The sequence below is a fragment of the Populus nigra genome, chromosome 3 (genome assembly GCF_951802175.1).
Source record: "Populus nigra chromosome 3, ddPopNigr1.1, whole genome shotgun sequence".
Classification (NCBI taxonomy): Eukaryota; Viridiplantae; Streptophyta; class Magnoliopsida; order Malpighiales; family Salicaceae; genus Populus; species Populus nigra.
This window is the reverse complement of record NC_084854.1, coordinates 16,360,216-16,378,203: the sequence shown is the minus strand read 5'-3', so window position 1 is coordinate 16,378,203 and position 17,988 is coordinate 16,360,216. Positions and strand designations below refer to the sequence as shown.

Below are 17,988 nucleotides of genomic sequence, written 5' to 3'. Positions count from 1 at the left end.
AGGGCCAACAAGAAGTTGTCATAAAACCAACTATAACACCCACAGTTTCGTTTCCGTTCCGAGGGTTATATAGATCTGTGGATCTCTCCCTGTCTTGTTATTTCTCTCTGGAATCTTCTAAAAGTCTAGTTGGAACAGCGAGGAGCTGATCTCTCGCAGTCATGGAAGACGATTTCGAGTTCTCTAATTCTCCTCCTTCCTTCCAAAACATGGTATGCTGCATGCTTCTATATACTTCATTTTTCTCTCTCGAAAATTCAAACCCGAGATCTGTACTCATAGAATTGAATTTTAATTCAGAGATCTTGTTTATTGTTGTCTTTACATCTTGTTTGGAGTCATTTTTATGCTAGAATTGATTTCAATATTAAAGTAGATTGAATTGATTTGTTAATTGATTTTTTTTTTGTTTTGTTTGGATAAGGTCTTAAAACTGTGGAATTCATTTGAATTGGGTTAGTGAAAATACATCATTTACCCAATTTGCCCTTATCTCTAAAAAACTTAATTCCAAGCATAATTAATTTTTATTGGGTCAATTCTGAAGCAAATCAGTGATTTTCAAATTCGTAATTGGTTGTAGAATTCACTGATGCTGCTTGTAGCTTTTCAAAAACTAGAATTGGGTAAATGGTGTTGAAATGATTTCATTTTTATCTCAAATCTTAAGTTTCCAAACAACCTGTTAATTATTGATTCTTGATATGATCTCGTGTTATATAGTCTTTCTGTCCTAACAGTTCAGTTTATTATTATTAATTTTAAGATTTTCATGTTATTTTTTCCGACTTGACTGTTAATCATAAAGCTTTTTTTTGTTTATGAAGTGTTTGTTTGAGATTATGTGAAAATCTTACCTTTCTTTTGTTATAATTATGCTGTGTTTAAAATTCTCTGTGATTAGTTGACATTTTTGTTTTAATCCAAGGGATTTGTTTTGATTATAATAAACAACTTTTAGGGCTGTATTTTTTTTTTTAAAAAAAATACTTTTCTGGAGATCCTAGATTTATAGACTTTTGGTGTCCGAGTGATGTTGAGCTTAGGCTTTTTGGTTCGAAAGCTGACATAGCCTAAATGAAAGTATGATTTAATTGTAAATGGATTTGTTTAGGCCTCCTTTAAAAGACAACCAGAACTTATTGTTATTTAAGTCAATTTTTGCCACTCATCAGTCTAATTCGATAACTTGCACCAGACATTGTTTGATTCCTAACCAGAACTACCTATTGCCATTCACTTCAATCACACTTTTTTGATTTATTTGCTTTGTCAGATAACCATTTCCTTTTCCATCTAAGTTGTGTTATTTTAGCCAGTTGTATTGAAAGTCGTGTGGATGCTTGTTGATGTGGAATTGTGAGGAGAGATGGTTGTAAAGATGTGTGGAGTTACCACACTAACTTTTTATTAAATCCGTCTTTTATACACCCATGATCATTTATTTTGGAATTAAACATTAGCTAAATGGATATATTGATATATGGGTATTTGAGCATTCTTATGCCCTCTGCAAGATGGGTTACACCTGAACAGGTTTAACATAGGCACTTTTATCTGAAATGTCATTAGAACTCTATTGAATTGTGTCACTATTTAGATAATCGGCCATTTTATGACGAGTCCTCTTAATGATAATTTTAAATGTAAATTTCTTGGGTTACGGTTTTCTGTATCATGTATAGATTGGCCTATGTAATTCAATTTTTTTCTACATGTTGACTGTTTGCTGGTGGGCTGTGTTTTTTCTTTCTTCCTGATTTCTTTTTGTTCAATTAAATTTTACGATGAACAGGGGGATTTGATCAAGGATGCTGAGCCTAAAGGGTTAAACCCAGGATTGATAGTGCTGCTGGTTATTGGCGGGTTACTTTTGACATTCCTAGTTGGAAATTATGTACTTTACTCATACGCGCAGAAGACCCTTCCTCCGAGAAAGAAGAAGCCCATCTCGAAGAAGAAGATGAAGAAGGAGAGACTGAAGCAAGGTGTCTCAGCACCAGGAGAGTGAAAATCTAAGATTTACTATCTGTTGGTCTTCGCTGTGGTGAACTGTTGTGTTCGAAATTTTCCCTTTTTTGATGTCATGAGAGCACTGTCAGTAATGTTTTCCGCTTAGTCAAGACTACATACTTAGAAGCTACTATCCTATGTTTCAGTAGAACAAGGGGTTAAAATGCTGCTGTCTTTAAAATTTAGCTTCTCATTCTTCCTTCGCTTCAGCAAGTCTTTTCGATTTTTTTAAGCTATGTTAGGCCCCTTAGGATAAAGACTGGTACCAATTTAGGATACCAAGGCCTCGGCAAATGGGCCTAGATGCCTAGTCCAATTGAATCATAGTGTCTTACGTGTTTGGGGCTATGAACTGGTTTATGCGAAGAGTGGCTTGCCTAGTGAGTATTAATTTTGGAGTGTTTATCCACGAGAAATGTAACGGGAATAGGTGTTTGGTGTTATGATTGGGTTTCGAAAGAGACAGCGCTAGGTATATGGATAGTGTATGTCTCAGCAACTAAGAATTGATTGAAGATATTTTTTAGTGAGCTGAGGCTATGATTTCTTCGATGAACAGAAGAATGTCATTTGGAGTAGGGTTCTGGTGCGGTTTTTAATTTCTTCAATGGTTTGCAAATAATTTTCTGAAGGCTCTCTTGCTGAGCTTTTGAACTTATTTGGCTTTTCCTTCTACTAAAGCTGTTGAGAAGAAAGAAAATGTTTTACTTTTTACGGAATTTCCTCCTCAAAAGCACTTGCATCATACCATCGGATTGGCAATAATGGAAGCAGGTGTCGACTCACGTGAAGAGACATGGTTCAAGTACGTTGAGTGAAGAATTGGCTTTAGGAAGAAGAGAGCGATGGGGAATCTAGGACACTGGGAGGAGAAGATAGCCGAAAGGCTGAACGAAGAACTCGCAGGGAACCATTCCGAAGAAAATAGCTTCTGACTGGGCTGATGAATTCAGAGTAACTGTATGACCATTCCCCACCTTATCAAGATAAGGGAAGATAAGGGCCGGCCGGCTTGTGTGCGGACCCTTCCTAGCACTTTTATTGAGGATGTGTTTTGAAACGCTGTGAAAATTATTATTTTTTTTTTAATTTTATATATTAATATTAAAAATAATTTTAAAAAAATAAAAAATATATATAATTTTAATATATTTTCAAATAAAAAAACATTTTAAACTATCATAATGGCTATCATTTCCTTAAACACCATTTTAGTTTCAAGTTTTAAAGGTGTCATTAAATTCGTTTTCATTTTGCATTCGCCATGAACCTCACAAGAAGCAACGTTCGGATGATATAACAAAAAGGCACGTGCTTCAGCAAAACATTAGACACTTCGATCATGAATTTTAAACACAAAATATACGACACATGTTCAAAATCAACGAGTACTTATTTATTTATGCTATGGGTTGATCTAACAAAGCAATATGGTCTTCAGAAACTTTAACGTGACATCTATAATATCAAACCCCAAATAAGTATAAACCGGATGATAAGTTTCTGATGCTGGCAAAGGACGAATTTCAGGCTCCACGGCCCATGGATTGCTCCCCAGGTGGGATCATAACCAAGACCGGTTGAGCATTGAACCCAGGATGGGGCACCCTACGACGGACCTCACGACCTTCCTGGCAAAGGGCTAATGAGTGGCAGAAAACATGAGTTGCAAAATCACATGCTGTCTCACATTGCTCACGTTGCAAATCATCTTCCACAAAGCTCCCACAGCACCCACATGACCTATCAAGTGCCTCACAGCTACCCTGTTTCACATGAACAGCCACAGAAATTAATGCTCGGAAGGCAATCTATCCAAAAGGAAATTTCAACGGTCCTAAAGCACTCTGACCAGGTATAAATTTGGGGGGGGCTTTTTACAATACGCAATATTGCAGTGTGTGGAAAAAAATCTCTCATTTAAAGCCCCAGCTCTATGAAAAAGAAAAGGGGCAGTTTCAGAAGAATGGGGCAGTCATGATCAAGAGGGCATACAATGATGAAATTGTAAGAGAAATGAAGTTACCAACACATAACTAATGATTATAACAGGGGTGACAATAAAGCTACACTAAGTATTAGAACTCAAAATTATGTTTAAAATGCACATATATAGGAGCAAGACTTGGGAAATAGCTTGCCTCTAGGTTAAACTTCCGACGGATAGCTGTACGGCTAGAATATGAAAACCATGGTGCAATGCAATTCCCACCGAAAAATGACCTGCCGATCAGGTACAGACCACAGTATGACATGCAGTGGGATGCAAATGTTCCAGGAGCAGATCCAAGTCTCTCTACATTGCTTCCGTACAGCATGCAAGGGACAGTGCTTCCAAGAAGACCTTACAAAATTCAAAATTAGGAATGTGAGGTGATTAAGAGATATGCCCAAAATGATCTGAAATCACTGCATGCTAAATGCTTCCAAATAAGCTAATGATAATTCCTCCTATGAATAGCCTATACCACATTCTTTATAGATTTGATCCACCCACAACGATACCATCAACCTGCTTACGCAAAATTAATGACCAAGGGAAATGAAATTTTTCTCAAATTTCACTTGAAAAACTAACGAGGCATTTCATATTGCGTTGGATTTTATGTGAACATAATGGGTGCATATAACAAAATGAAGCACACCCAACAAAGCTATTGAACCAGTCCAAGCTTAATAAAGAATATGATCATCACATAGAGAAGCAACAATGTGCAAAAAAATAGACAATAAAGAAATTGAAATCCACTTGCTTTTGTTTCGTGTACATAAAGAGCACAAAATACCAGCAATTTACCAATGGAAAAACAGAAATCAACTTGCAAATCCCCAATTGATTATGAAATAACCAATTACTGATCCTAATTAACATTGCCATGATACAATTTGCAGTTTATATTATCATTGGACAAAAGCAATTGATTCATTACTTTGCTACAGCTTAATAAAGCAATACCCCAATTATAACAAAACCATGGGCAATTTCAAGAATTCGTAAATTAGAAAAATAATCAATCACCTATTCTTGATAACATTCTCGTGATAAAAATTGCAAAATAAATGATCAGCTAATCCATCAATCATTAACATCTAGAACAATTGCATTGCTACAGTTTAATCAATCAATAACCCAATTGAAAGAATGTATAACTGATTCAAAAAACGAGCATCACAAATAAAATTAAAGACTTACAGACTTCAAGATCGCTGCTACAGAATTCATCGTTGCGACCAAGGCAAGCAAAAAGGCTGGAGTCCCACTGATTCCGACCCATAGGCTCACCCACCACGTTCCCATGACTCAACGGCAGCCCATTCACGGCCCACCCATATTCAGGCGAAGCAGATCCCGGGGAGGCGGTGGCCGTCTTTGCATCAGGAGAAACCTTGGTGGGTTTCTTGTCGTTTTGTTCTTCAAGGTTCTTGTTCAAAAGAGGGCTCGCTTCCTCGCCATCATTATTGTTTCTGTCAAAGCTTGGATTGCTGTTGTCAGCCATATTGGAGAGAACTGAATCGAGAAGAAAAGCAAGCCCTGCAATTGAATTTTATAGAGACAAGTGAAAATTGAAAAAGGGTGAAATGGCAGAGGAAATTGAATCTGGAAACGTTAGCAAAGAAAGAGAGAACATTAAGTGGTCAAGAGTCAATCCCAAAATTTGTGGTTGTTGGTATTCTCTGTTATTATTTTCATTCTTGATGATGTCGAAAACCGCGTCCACCGTTGTCCTACCTGATTTCTTATGGATTAAGTTATTTCCTAGTCCTTTCCGATTTAAATTAATTAAGACCATATTTGGTTTTTAGAAAATAATTTTTTAAATTTTTATGTGTTTGTTTATCATTAAAAAAGATGGTCAACAAAAAACACTTTCCGGTAAAAAAACACTTTCCAGTCAAAGAAAAATTTGATTTGGTTTTCAGAAAAGTGTTTTCCTTTTTGGCTGTGTTTGTTTTTCGGAAAGTAGTTTCCGGGAAAACACTTTTCAAACTTTCATATGTTTATTTGTCATTAGGAAAGTTGGTCAACGGAAAACACTTTCTAGTCAAATGAAAATTTGGCTTGGTTTCCAGGAAAGTGTTTTCCTGGAAAATTTAGGCGGAAAACACTTTCCGGAAGTTGTGAAAAATTTAGAAATATCATTATTTGTTTATTATATCAAATTTGATCCTCAAAGTTTTGATTGTTATATATATTTTGTTTTGAATATTTATTTTTTAATTTCATCTATTAAAATTTAATTTTTATATTAACTTTGGTCTTTATTTTTATAATTGTTATTTGCTTTTTTCTTATCATTTTTTTATTGAAATTTTTTATCTATCAAATTTGATCCTCATTCTTTTGATTGTTACTTATTTTATTTGAAATAATTTGTGAAATGTTAATTATTATTATTTCAATTTCTTCATCTTTTAATTTTTTATTTTTTATTTGATCTCTATTATTTTGATTATTATTTATTTTATCTGAGATAATTTATGAATTTTTTTTTTCAATTTCATTCTCATTCAACTTTTTAATTTGTAAGATTTGTTCCTTATTTTTTTAATAAACTTGAAAAAATAAAACATTAATAAGTTATTTTCCAGCTCATTTTTCATAACATAACCAAACACTGAAGAGTGTTTTCTAACTTATTTTTCATTACACAACCAAATATCGGAAAAAACTTTTCTAGAATTCACTTTCCTGGAATTCATTTTCCTCGGAATTCACTTTCCAAAAAAAACTACTTTCCAGCAAACAAACGGGGCCTAAACCTTAGTCTATTAAGGTTGAAATATAATAATGTAGTATTTTGACTCTTGTAGACAATCGCCTGATTAAAATACGAATTGTTTTTTTTTTAAGAAAATAAAATAAAATTGTATCCTTTTACAATTTAGATTTTCATAAAAATATGAAACGGTGAGGTTTAGAAAAAAAAACGATGATCTTTTAATAAGATAACAATCAACACCAATCAGATGATTAATTTATAAGTTTCCAAACATAAATAATTACATTATAAACACAATACAAACATTATAAAATAAACTAAATGAACTCATTATTTATGATTGCAATTATTGAAGAGGTAGAGATGTTGGCACTACATATTGGTACAGTGTAATCCCTTTAGGTTCTCTTTTCTTTCTTTTTTGTCATTTTGATCCTTGAAAAAATTATACAATACATGGTTATTGAACAAAATAAACTTGGCCATGTGAAATTTAAAACATAATTTTATTTAAAAAAAAAGATTTTTTTGTTTTTATAGATATATTTTTTAAAAAAAAACTAGTTTGTTTAATATGAGAAAAACATCTTACATATAAGTTCATGATTCCAAATATTAAATATGAAAGGATAAAAAATAATGTGGGAAACCCAAAATTAATTACAAAATGGTCCTTCAAACATATGAGATTTAATTGAAATTTGAATAAGACTATGTTTGTTGGAAAAAAAAATTATGGTTGCCAAACACAGCCTTAAAACTTAAAAGACTCAACCTAATTATATGGACTGTACTTCTTAGCCTGGCCCAAGGCCCAATAGCACAACCAACACTGGAGAAGAAATAACAAATATCAAACAAAAATTTTGGTTGAAATTTACTAAGAACATAAAGAACATCAATATAAACCCAAAAACCAAGTTGGAAGATCAAAGTATTAAAGGTATAAAATATAAAAAATAGACTATAAAATGCATGAATCAATCCTAGCAGTCTTAAACTTAAACTCAGGTATTCAAAGTTGGTTAGGATTGATCGACTCAAATCAAGCATTTAATAAATAAATAAACAGCAGAGAATGATAGTATATAGGTGTATAGGTTTTTATCTAAGCTCAATACCATAAAACCAGTTTATAAGAAATAATAATAAAAAAGCTTATGAACATTTACATGAAAACCCAATAAAACCAGTAAAAACCCTATAAAACTAGTTAAACCCATAAATGGCTAAAGACCCAGAATGGTGACCTAAACCCTGTAAGCAAGCACAACTTAAACACGCCAATTTCAACTTGCTTAAAACATAAAAAACTCAAGAAAATAAAGTAACAATGCAATAATTTCTCAAATCAAATCACAAAATATTCAAAAACACATCTCCTCAACCATGAGCACTATTGCATTGATTTAACATCTGTTTTCAATCAATTTTAAAATGAACATAACTTGATTAAACCCAACATCATATTAAAAAAATATCTTATAGTCATAGTTTTGGTAAATCATTTATCAATACATTTAATCAAAACAAATCTAAATGACTAAACAAAACTTCAAAACATCATATATCATATTTAAACACACTGATAATATAATACTAACAACCACAAAAACATCAAACTATGCATTGATAATACTCTTGAGCTTACTTTTTCAAACATTGCATATCATTTCCAAAATATATTTTTCTATATTAAAACATATACATTACTTTAAAACTAACAAATAATTACTAGAGATAAACAATAAAAATTAAAATGTGAATTTAAAAAGGATTAAAGGATAGGTGTGCTCATTGAGCTACACTCTCTCACCAAGCTCCAGTGTATACATTTTTCAACAATGTTGTCCTCTTTCTTTGGAATTTCTTACCTCTTTCTTCTTATTCCCAACCCCTAATCCTTATCCTTAACTTGTGTGTTCTTCTTCCTTTTTTATTTCTTCTTCCAAACTTTTTCACACTATTTTTATTGTATTTTTCACTATAAAAATCGTCTGGTATTTCACTCAATTCTCTCTCTAATTTCCCTTTTGTTTTTTCCCTTTTTTTAAAAACAAAACCCTTTATTATATGCCAAAAAAACTAGCAGGTTACAAAACCATAATGGTTTTTTTTTAAATCTAGGTGGTTATGCCCTCTCTCATTTCTATAATATATTCCTGAAGGTTATGGTGTTTTGTTTCTCTTTTAAATGAATCCTAACCAGAGAAAGAAACTTAAAAAACTAGTTTTTTATGGGTTTGTTCTTCTTTAGTCAAGGGTGATTATGTAGGACATTTTATCGAAACCATTGTGGAACTTGGGATGTCAATATACCATTAATGAACCTAAATCATTTAAAGGGGATATAAACCTTCCATTAGAAACAAATCACACCTGATTTTGAAACTATGTAACTCCACGTTCATTGATTGGAAGATTGTTTCCCAATTAACTTGGATATGCTCAACGTAGAGTATACTGACTAGGGACAAGATGTTATCGAGCCAAATAGGGTGCAGATGTTTGATGTAGATGGCTGAAAATCATAGGTGAAGTGTTTCTTTGTAGTTTGGTGTCAATTGTATACCTTGAAGTGATAAGAAACAATACATTCATTCATCTGAAAATGATAAGATAAAAAAGATGTCAACCCTAGTTAGCTTTTCGAACTCCTGATCCGGGTTATATGATCATAAACACAATGCATGAAAACATCATGAAGCACAATTTCTAGGAAATAAAATGTTGAAAGATGAAATAAAAAAAAAATTACACAAAAAATCCATAAAAAATTACAATTAAAAGAATGAGGGATAAAATCAAAGAGTTAAATCGAAAAGAACAAAAACATTAACAAAAGCAAAAATAAAAAATAAAAATAAAAGGCATAATACACTATCAAATTGGATTGGAGAGTGAAATTAAAAAAAAAACACTTTTATAAAAGGATTAAGGAAAAAATCATAAAAATAAGCATCAAATTGAAAACATAAATACATGATAAAAACAAATGTAATTGGAAAAATTAACAGACAAATATAAATCAAGATATTTAATATTACAATAAGGGTTATTTATGTGATTGTGTTAAATTAATTTGTTTACTAAAAATAATTTATAAAAAAATTATTGAATAAAATAAAAAAAAATATCATGCAAGGCTACACATATTAAAAATATTATAAAAAAATTTAATAGATACACACACAAATAAATCATACTAATCTCTTAAAGAATTGAACACACCTAGTATAATAATATTAATTAAAATAATTCAAAAAATAATTGAGAATGGGTATTGATTAAAACATAAATTAAAAAATTATTTTAAATAAAAACATTATTAATAAAAAAAATCAAAAATTAAAAAAAAAAAAAAAAAAAACGAGTCCAGGTCGAGTGCCTAGCTCAACAAGACCGCACGCGAGCGTCTATTTTTTCTTAAGTTAATGGGGGCATATAACATGTAATCCACCCCAATTACTTGGGAGGGGGGGGGGGGGACGACATGTTGTCTAGAGCTCTCCAAAATCTAGCAACTGATTGACCGGAAAAATAGGGTTGTTGTTTTTTCTCACAAAAACTCATTTTCACTCCTTTTTTTTTAACCTAAAACACCTAGAAAATATCCTAAAAGCCTTGTTAAATCAATCAAGAGCCTTCAAAAATACAAGAAAAATACCCCTTAAACCTGAAACCAAAATTCTTCTCGAGATCAGATATGTTGTTTTAGGTATTTTCAAGGTAAATAAACACTAATCGTAACTTCCCTTATCATATGAAACCATTTGATACAAAAATCAATTGTTTTAGTGGCCGAAATCTAAGGTAACGAAAACTTTCTTCCTCTACACTAGAATCCGGCGATTCCCCCCCCCCCCCCCCCGCGCGTCCTCCTCCCAAAAAAGACTGGAAAAAAGGGGGAAAAATGTGGTACCAAAATCAATTTTTTTTTTACAAATCAGAGAGACTTGTTACCTGATAGCTAAAAAAATTAGGGGGCTAAAATAAACTTTTCAAACAAATTAAAAAGTCACCATCTACCTATTTTACCTGATTTTTTCACTTCAGTTCTTTATCTTTCAATTCAATCTTCCCTCCCAAAAAAATATATAATTGGATTCTAATTTGGGCTTAATTGTGCAAAAGAAAAGCTCAAAGACCAAATTGAAAAAAAAAACACTATCGAAATCTACTTAAAAGCTTGAAGTAAAAACTCTTTCTCTTTTGGTTTACAGTATAATTATAACAGGTTTCTTCTTGTTAATTTCTACCTTAAAAAAAAAAATCTGATAGCATTTACAACAAGGAGCTTCTAAACCCTCACAAGAAACCATCCTTCTTAAGATTTGAAGATATTAAACAGTAATTACAGATACACAAACTCAGTAGCTTAGATCACATTTACAACCATTGGCAGAAAACTAAAAAATGACAAAGGAATATTACCATCTATATCATTTCTCAATTTGCATATTTTCTATCCATGCCTAAGAGATCAAAGGAACTAAACTGTAGTGATTTGAAACAAAACTGATACTTCCTCTACAACTCACTCATCCATGAATTTATCAGCCTGCAAAATATAATTAAGCAAAGACAAGACAAAACACTCAGTCAAACTTATCAGAAATGCACATACACCAGCTGGAATCTTAATTAACAACTCGTGAATTTGCAGAAAGGGACAAGCTGCGTGTTGTAGTTTGTGGCTCAGAGTGAAGTGGAACAGAGTAAGGAGAGCGAAGCGTATTAAGCAGAGTTATTGGAAATTACTAACAACAGCTTGGGTCTACTATAAATACTAACATATAGTGAAACAAAACTCTTTTACTTTTCATGAAATCCAAAAATTTAGAAATCAAGAAATATATTTAGTGTCACAAGAGGTCTATCAAGGTACCTGTTGATCACCTTGCAATTTATTAGGCACTTCACAACTTAAATGATTAATTTATACTTTCGTAATATAAATACTTGGTCTTACTTGTTCTCCGTTGTTACCACCTCTAAAACCTTGGGGTTTATGAGATTTCTTGACAGTATCTTGATGAATCCAAGGCCTGCCATGAGAGTGGCTGGGAAGAGGCATAACTGATGAGTGAGTCTCTGGTCCTCTATAATCAATTTCATAAACTTCTGACTCTGCCGCATCAGATCCCCCTACGAATTAAGAAAAACATTTCCAAATTAGCAAACCATCCATGCCAATAACAGTGGCCCAAGTTTTGCTACACTTTGAAAAACTCCTACTGTTACAAAGTATATATGTTGTTACAAACCTCTTGAAATGTAAGGCGTGACAAGGAGGAGGCATAGAAGAATGGTGGTGGCTGTGCTATACTTAAGCTCCATGGAATTTCAGAATATACTAGTTTGAGAGACGAAATGGTCTTGTATATATATTGAAGAAGGGTACATAATAGAAGTAATGGGAGGGGTCACGGAATAAGCACCAGGTACGTAGAGGCAGTTGAGGTTAAATTTTCTCTTCTGTTGGGTTGGAACATTTATGTTTGTGTACCAATACCATATACTTAACTTTAGGTTATAATTGCTTCAAGTGTTTCCTCGCTTCTTCTTGTTGTTGTTGTTTTTTGTTCTTTCTTTTTGGTGTAGACAGCTCCATGTGTGTATTATTGTAATGTCTTATTGAGGGACATCCCATTCAGCTCGATTGGCTGGATTTCACATTACTCACACCTACTCTCTTGTTATTTGTGTTCCTTTATGTTTATCAAGCACAACATAATACCTTTAACGTGGAAGATGGGTCTGATCGATTATAATCTCTGTTTGCAGTGTGTCTGTGGTTGGGAGTAAAATGATTTGGTATCTCCAACCTTTTGAACCCTAAATTCTTACTTAGCCTCAAAAATTATGGAGCATAAGCATGTGCCTTATGGTTAAGAAAGGCCGCCGGGGAGAGTCGGTGGACAGCATCGGTAAGCTCTTGAAAACCATTCAAGTTCCAATTATAGATTTGAGATTGAGAAATAAAATCAAGGTACAGATCATATAGAAAATTTAGGTTAAGTGAACTCATTTGGAATACTGTATGTATCTAATCATGGAAATTAACAAATGGTTCACCCTGCTCTCAAATTAGCAACATGCATTTACTTATCTTAACCTAAACCTAAACTCTTTCATAAATAATGCATCAATAATTCTATATGCATGCCACACTAGAGAGTATAGTATGTGTGCATGTTGACTCGGGTGATGGACGAATTCCTCTCTACCATTCTGCTTCTTTTGGTGCAGTAATGAATAAGTGATCAAGATTTAAATGCTATATCACGTATTTAGTGGTAGTATCTTTTAGCTTCTAAGAAAGAAACATTTCACTCCCACTTATTGTTTGTGGGATGTTATCAAGCTTACCCATTTTTTTCTTTTTGGTGTTTTTAGAAATGTAATAATAGGTGCGATTTAAAATGTTTTTTACTTATAAATATTTTAAAATAATATTTTTTTATTTAAAAAAAATTATTTTTGACATTAGTATATCAAAACAATTTAAAATATTAAAAAAATAATTTTTTAAAAAAAATTATAACTTCAACCACATTCTCAAACAAAACCACCCAAGTGGCCGGTTTCCAAGTGCTCCACTACCTGTGATAAAACATTTCATCTCCACTTCTTCTTTAATCAAGTTTTAATAACCTCTCATCTTGACAATATAACTGGTAAATAATTCTTATTTATACTCGTGTAAATCGTGTCTCAACATTTTATAATAACCAATAGACAACATGAAATTACCTAAAACTTGGATCTAGGAGCTTTTTTGTAATTTCAATTTTCACAACATGATTAAATGACTTTATTGTCCTTGTAATCCAAAAGTCTTAATCTTGCCTCTAGGGACTTATTTGTACTTTCATCTTGGTTTTTGTTTTGTGATAATTGTCATAACCCAATTTTAGCCCTTTGACTTTTAACCCAATAAGCCACGACATGCATCACTTATACACTGTTAGACGACTTACTTGTTGGCTCGTATAAGCATGTTCTAGATGTTTTTTTTTATATTTATTCAAATACCATATTGCCTTTTAAACCATATAATTATTGTCATAACCCAATTTTGGCCCTTTGACTTTTAATTTAATTTTTACAGGGTTTAAAATGAAAAATTAAAAGATCAAAGATTTATTTCGATGAAAAGTGTGATTTGTCAACTTCCGTGAAAATTAAGGACTACAATGTGCTTTTATCATTCTATCTTTATCTTCAAGATAATCCCTATCTTCAAGATAATCTTTATCTTCGAGATAATCCTTGTCTTTAAGATAATGATAGTTATCCGCTTTCAAATTTAATTCTTAATCAAATTCAAACTTCAAAAAAGAGAATGAGTTTGATTGAAACTTGGTTTCTCACAAGCGAAGGGACTCTGGCACTATAAATATAGATCTCAGGGTATGAAAAACAAGGAGGGAAAGAAGGAAGACGATTAGAGAAAAAAATCCTAAAAGACAAAAAAAAAAACAGGAGAAGACCATTACCAGAAACCTAAAAAAAAAGAAAAAAAGAGATTTACAAAAAGAAAAGGGGCGCGGCCGAAATCTAGAATGGCAGCCGCTGCCCCCTCCCCCTAGCTTCTTTGTCCCCGCCGTTCTTCCCCTGCTCCCTAAACCAGCCAAAGCATTGCCTTCTCACAGGAACCACTCCCTCACCCCTACTTTTAAAAGACCACCCTTTGGTCTCTCTCTCCGGAACTAGACCCTCCCCCTCAGCTCGTTTCTCTGTTTTCTCTTCACCACTATCTTCAACCTCACTTCCTTCCCTCCCTGCCAACTGAAGCCTCAACCACTTGGAGTATGCACCAGCCATAATAGCACCACGCGACACCAGCTCCCCTACAGTTCGGCCGGTGCTACAATACCCTCTCTTCTCCCCGGTGACAGCAGCAGCAACGCCCTCTCCATGCATCGTGAGCATGCATGAGTCGTCCAGCATGCGCTCCTCCAACAACAGCAGGTTTCCAAAGGATGAACAGTTAGCTTTGTCTACAATCGTGGAAGTCTTTCAGTTCAAACCCAGCACCTGGAGTTTTTTTTTATTCTCTTCTCCATTGAAGCAATGACAGCAGGTGCTCCTTAGCCACCATTTCCTCCTTCTGCAGCAGCTCAGTCCAGCAATAATAGCGACTACTGTCTTTCTTCACAGCATCATACGGGACCTAGTTGTAACATTCAACGACAGTCCATCGGCGCAGCTTCTCAGCAACAGCAGCGCAGGAGACTGAGAGAGAAGCAAATAAACCCAAAAAAAAACAAGACAGAAGGGGGACGAGCAGGAGGAGGATGAGCGGAAGAAGCAGAGGAGGGAGGAGAAACCGAGGGATCCAAAGCAAGCCACCGTCTTCGACTTCGCCTCCTGCACAGGTAAGTTCTTCATTTCCCTTTGCTTTGCAATTATAATTGCATGGGTACTGTACATAGGCCAATTTAATTCACTACTTTTGCATACACATGTGAAGCTTAGTCCTACGAAAAAATAAAAAATATATAAAAAAATATAGGAAAAATATTCCTAGGAAAAAAATATAAAAATATAAAAAATATAATTTATTGGTTTATTCACTGACGCCAGAGTCAGGAATAAAAATACCGGTTTAAGTTTATATTATGTTTATTCGTTATTAGAAAATAAAAATAAAAATAAAAATGTGTATGCATGAATAAAAATAATGTAAATTTATTGGTTTATTCACTGACGCCAGAGTCAGGAATAAAAATACCGGTTTAAATTTATATTATTTTTATTCATTATATTTATTTTATTTAGCTAGAAAAATAAAAAATGTGTGCATGCTTAAAAATAAATTTATTTTTTAAATTTATATTATTTTTATTCATTATATTTATTTTATTTAGCTAGAAAAATAAAAAATGTGTGCATGCTTAAAAATAAATTTATTTTTATTTATTTATTCACTGCTAAAGGAGGGAATAAAAAAATATTGATCTAATTTATTTTAGAACTACGTAATATTTACCAACGCCAGAGTTGGAGATATTCGTAGTTGAATATTCACTGACGCCAGAGTCAGGAATATTATAAGCAAATTATCATAGCGTAAACTAATAAACATTTAGCAATTTAAGACAAAACCAGCAATGCAATCTGCCTCAGGCAGAACGTTTAAGGGGTGATAATATCTTCTCTTTTACGTAACCAGTCTCGTACCATAAAATCTCTGTTGACCAATTAGGGTTCCTAGTGACCATAATACTAGGTGGCGACTCCTTAAACAAGACCATTCACCATTAAAGAACAGGATGCCAGAAATCCGTTCTTTTCCAAAGATTTAATAAATTTTTAAGGCCGCCGCGATGTCGGGTGCAACAGAATGGCGACTCCACTGGGGACCTTAGGACTAAGCTTTGCTATTTGTCTTTTTTATTGCTAAACTATATTTTTTGTACTGTTTTTTTTTCTCCTTGTTGTGGCTATGTTGAGTTTATCAATTTTTATTTATCTATTTATTTATTTTTGCTCTTTTTATTGTTTTAGCATGCATTGTTTTTCATGTTTATCATGCATAGATATTGGATATGGATCTAAGGTTTTCACGCATCACTTATCTCATTTTTAAATACGTGTGGTATCAACTTTAAGATAAGTGGAGGAGTAACGGCACTCCAATGGCTTTAGCCTGGGTAAGGCTCGCGAAACTATCCAACTCTCGCATGATTGTTTGCTCGATAGTGGTCGATATGCCGACCTTAAAAATTATTAAATCTTTGGAAAGAATGGATTTCTAGCATCCTGTTCTTTAATGGTGAATGGTCTTGTTTAAGGAGTCGCCACCTAGTATTATGGTTACTAGGAACCCTAACTGGTCAACAGAGATTCTATGGTTCGGGACTGGTTACTTAAAAGGGAAGATATTATCACCCCTTAAATGTCCTGCCTGAAGCAGGCTGCATTGCTAGTTTCGTCTTAAATTGCTAAATGTTTATTAGTTTATACTATGATGATTTGCGTGTAATATTCCTGACTCTGACGTCAGTGAATATTCAACTACGGATACTTCCAACTCTGGCGTTGGTAAATATTACGTAGCTATATAAACAAAATAAATTTAAATCGGTATTTTTATTCCTGACTCTGGCGTCAGTGAATACAAAAATAAAATAAATTTATTTTTACGCAAACACAATTTGTTTTATTTTTCTAGCTAAATAAAATAAAATACAACGAATAAAAATAATATAAATTTAAATCGGTATTTTTATTCCTGACTCTGGCGTCAGTGAATAAACCAATAAATTTACATTATTTTTATTCATCTAAATAAAATAAAATATAACGAATAAAAATAATATAAATTTAAACCGGTATTTTTATTCATGACTCTGGCGTCAGTGAATAAACCAATAAATTTACATTATTTTTATTCAGGCATACACATTTTTTTTATTTATTATTTCTTTCTATTTTTTTTTTATTTTTCTGTTTTTTTTTATTTTTTTGGGCTGGGCTTGACCCAGTTGACTCACCCGGACGGATGGCAGACGTGCGCAACGCACGCCTGCCTAGTGAATTATAATTCACTGCCACTGTAGCAGTGAATTAAAATGCAAAAGAAATGGGGCTTACCTCAATGCAGGAACCGAGATGATAACTGAAGCGTGGTGGTCGTCTGTTCTCTTCTCCTCTTCTTTACTATGCCTTTGATTCTTGTTTTCCTTTGCTTTCTCTCCTGGTTCTGGAAACGCTGAAGGTAGTAGCAGCGATCTCGTGACATTCCTCTGCTTGTGTTCTTTCCTTCTGCTGTTTTTCTTTGTTTGTGTTTTGTCTCCTCTGTTTTAAGATGAAGGAAACTAGACAATGGTGATGCCGGTTGTCAATAGTCCTTGGTTCTTTGTTGTTCTTTTTCTGCAGGGACGAAGACAAATATAGCAGGGCTGATATATGACCCTTCTGTGCCTTTCTCTCCTTCTCGGTGTAATCTCTGTTTATTCTACTGCCCCTGCTTTCCCTTGGGTTTTTTCGTCTGGTTTCCTCCTCTGTTGTTGAGACCTCTGTTTTATTCTCTGGTTTTCGGTTTCTGTTTTGTTGCTCTGGTTTTCGGTCTCTGTTTTGTTGATTTTTCCGGTCCCAAAATCCTGTATATTTTCTTTTTTGGGTTGATTTCTGCTAATGGCCTTTTTCTGAGGGGGTTTTTCTCTAATCATCCCCCTCTCCCCTTCTTTTCATACCCTGAGATTTGTATTTATAGTGTCAGAGTCCTTTCGCGTGTGAGAAA

At 33.4% G+C, this 17,988-nt stretch overlaps 2 protein-coding genes across 3 annotated transcripts; one reads left to right on the top strand and one right to left on the bottom strand.

Moving 5' to 3' along the window:
• Positions 1–2,198, top strand: LOC133688079 (DNA-binding protein S1FA). 2 transcript variants are annotated; one of them, XM_062107467.1, is made up of 2 exons: positions 1–212; positions 1,811–2,198. In XM_062107467.1, exons 1-2 carry the CDS (start codon positions 162–164, stop codon positions 2,009–2,011), a joined length of 252 nt encoding a protein of 83 aa, XP_061963451.1. In that variant the 5' UTR covers positions 1–161; the 3' UTR covers positions 2,012–2,198. The 2 variants fall into 2 exon arrangements, with proteins under 2 accessions (XP_061963451.1, XP_061963450.1); XM_062107466.1 differs by having other exon boundaries at positions 13–212; positions 1,796–2,198.
• A 1,189-nt stretch (positions 2,199–3,387) lies between these two features.
• Positions 3,388–5,724, bottom strand: LOC133688078 (cell number regulator 8-like). Its single transcript, XM_062107465.1, has 3 exons — positions 5,207–5,724; positions 4,155–4,357; positions 3,388–3,779 (listed from the first exon to the last, which is right to left on the bottom strand). Exons 1-3 carry the CDS (start codon positions 5,508–5,510, stop codon positions 3,540–3,542), a joined length of 747 nt encoding a protein of 248 aa, XP_061963449.1. The 5' UTR covers positions 5,511–5,724; the 3' UTR covers positions 3,388–3,539.
• Positions 5,725–17,988: the final 12,264 nt, after the last annotated feature.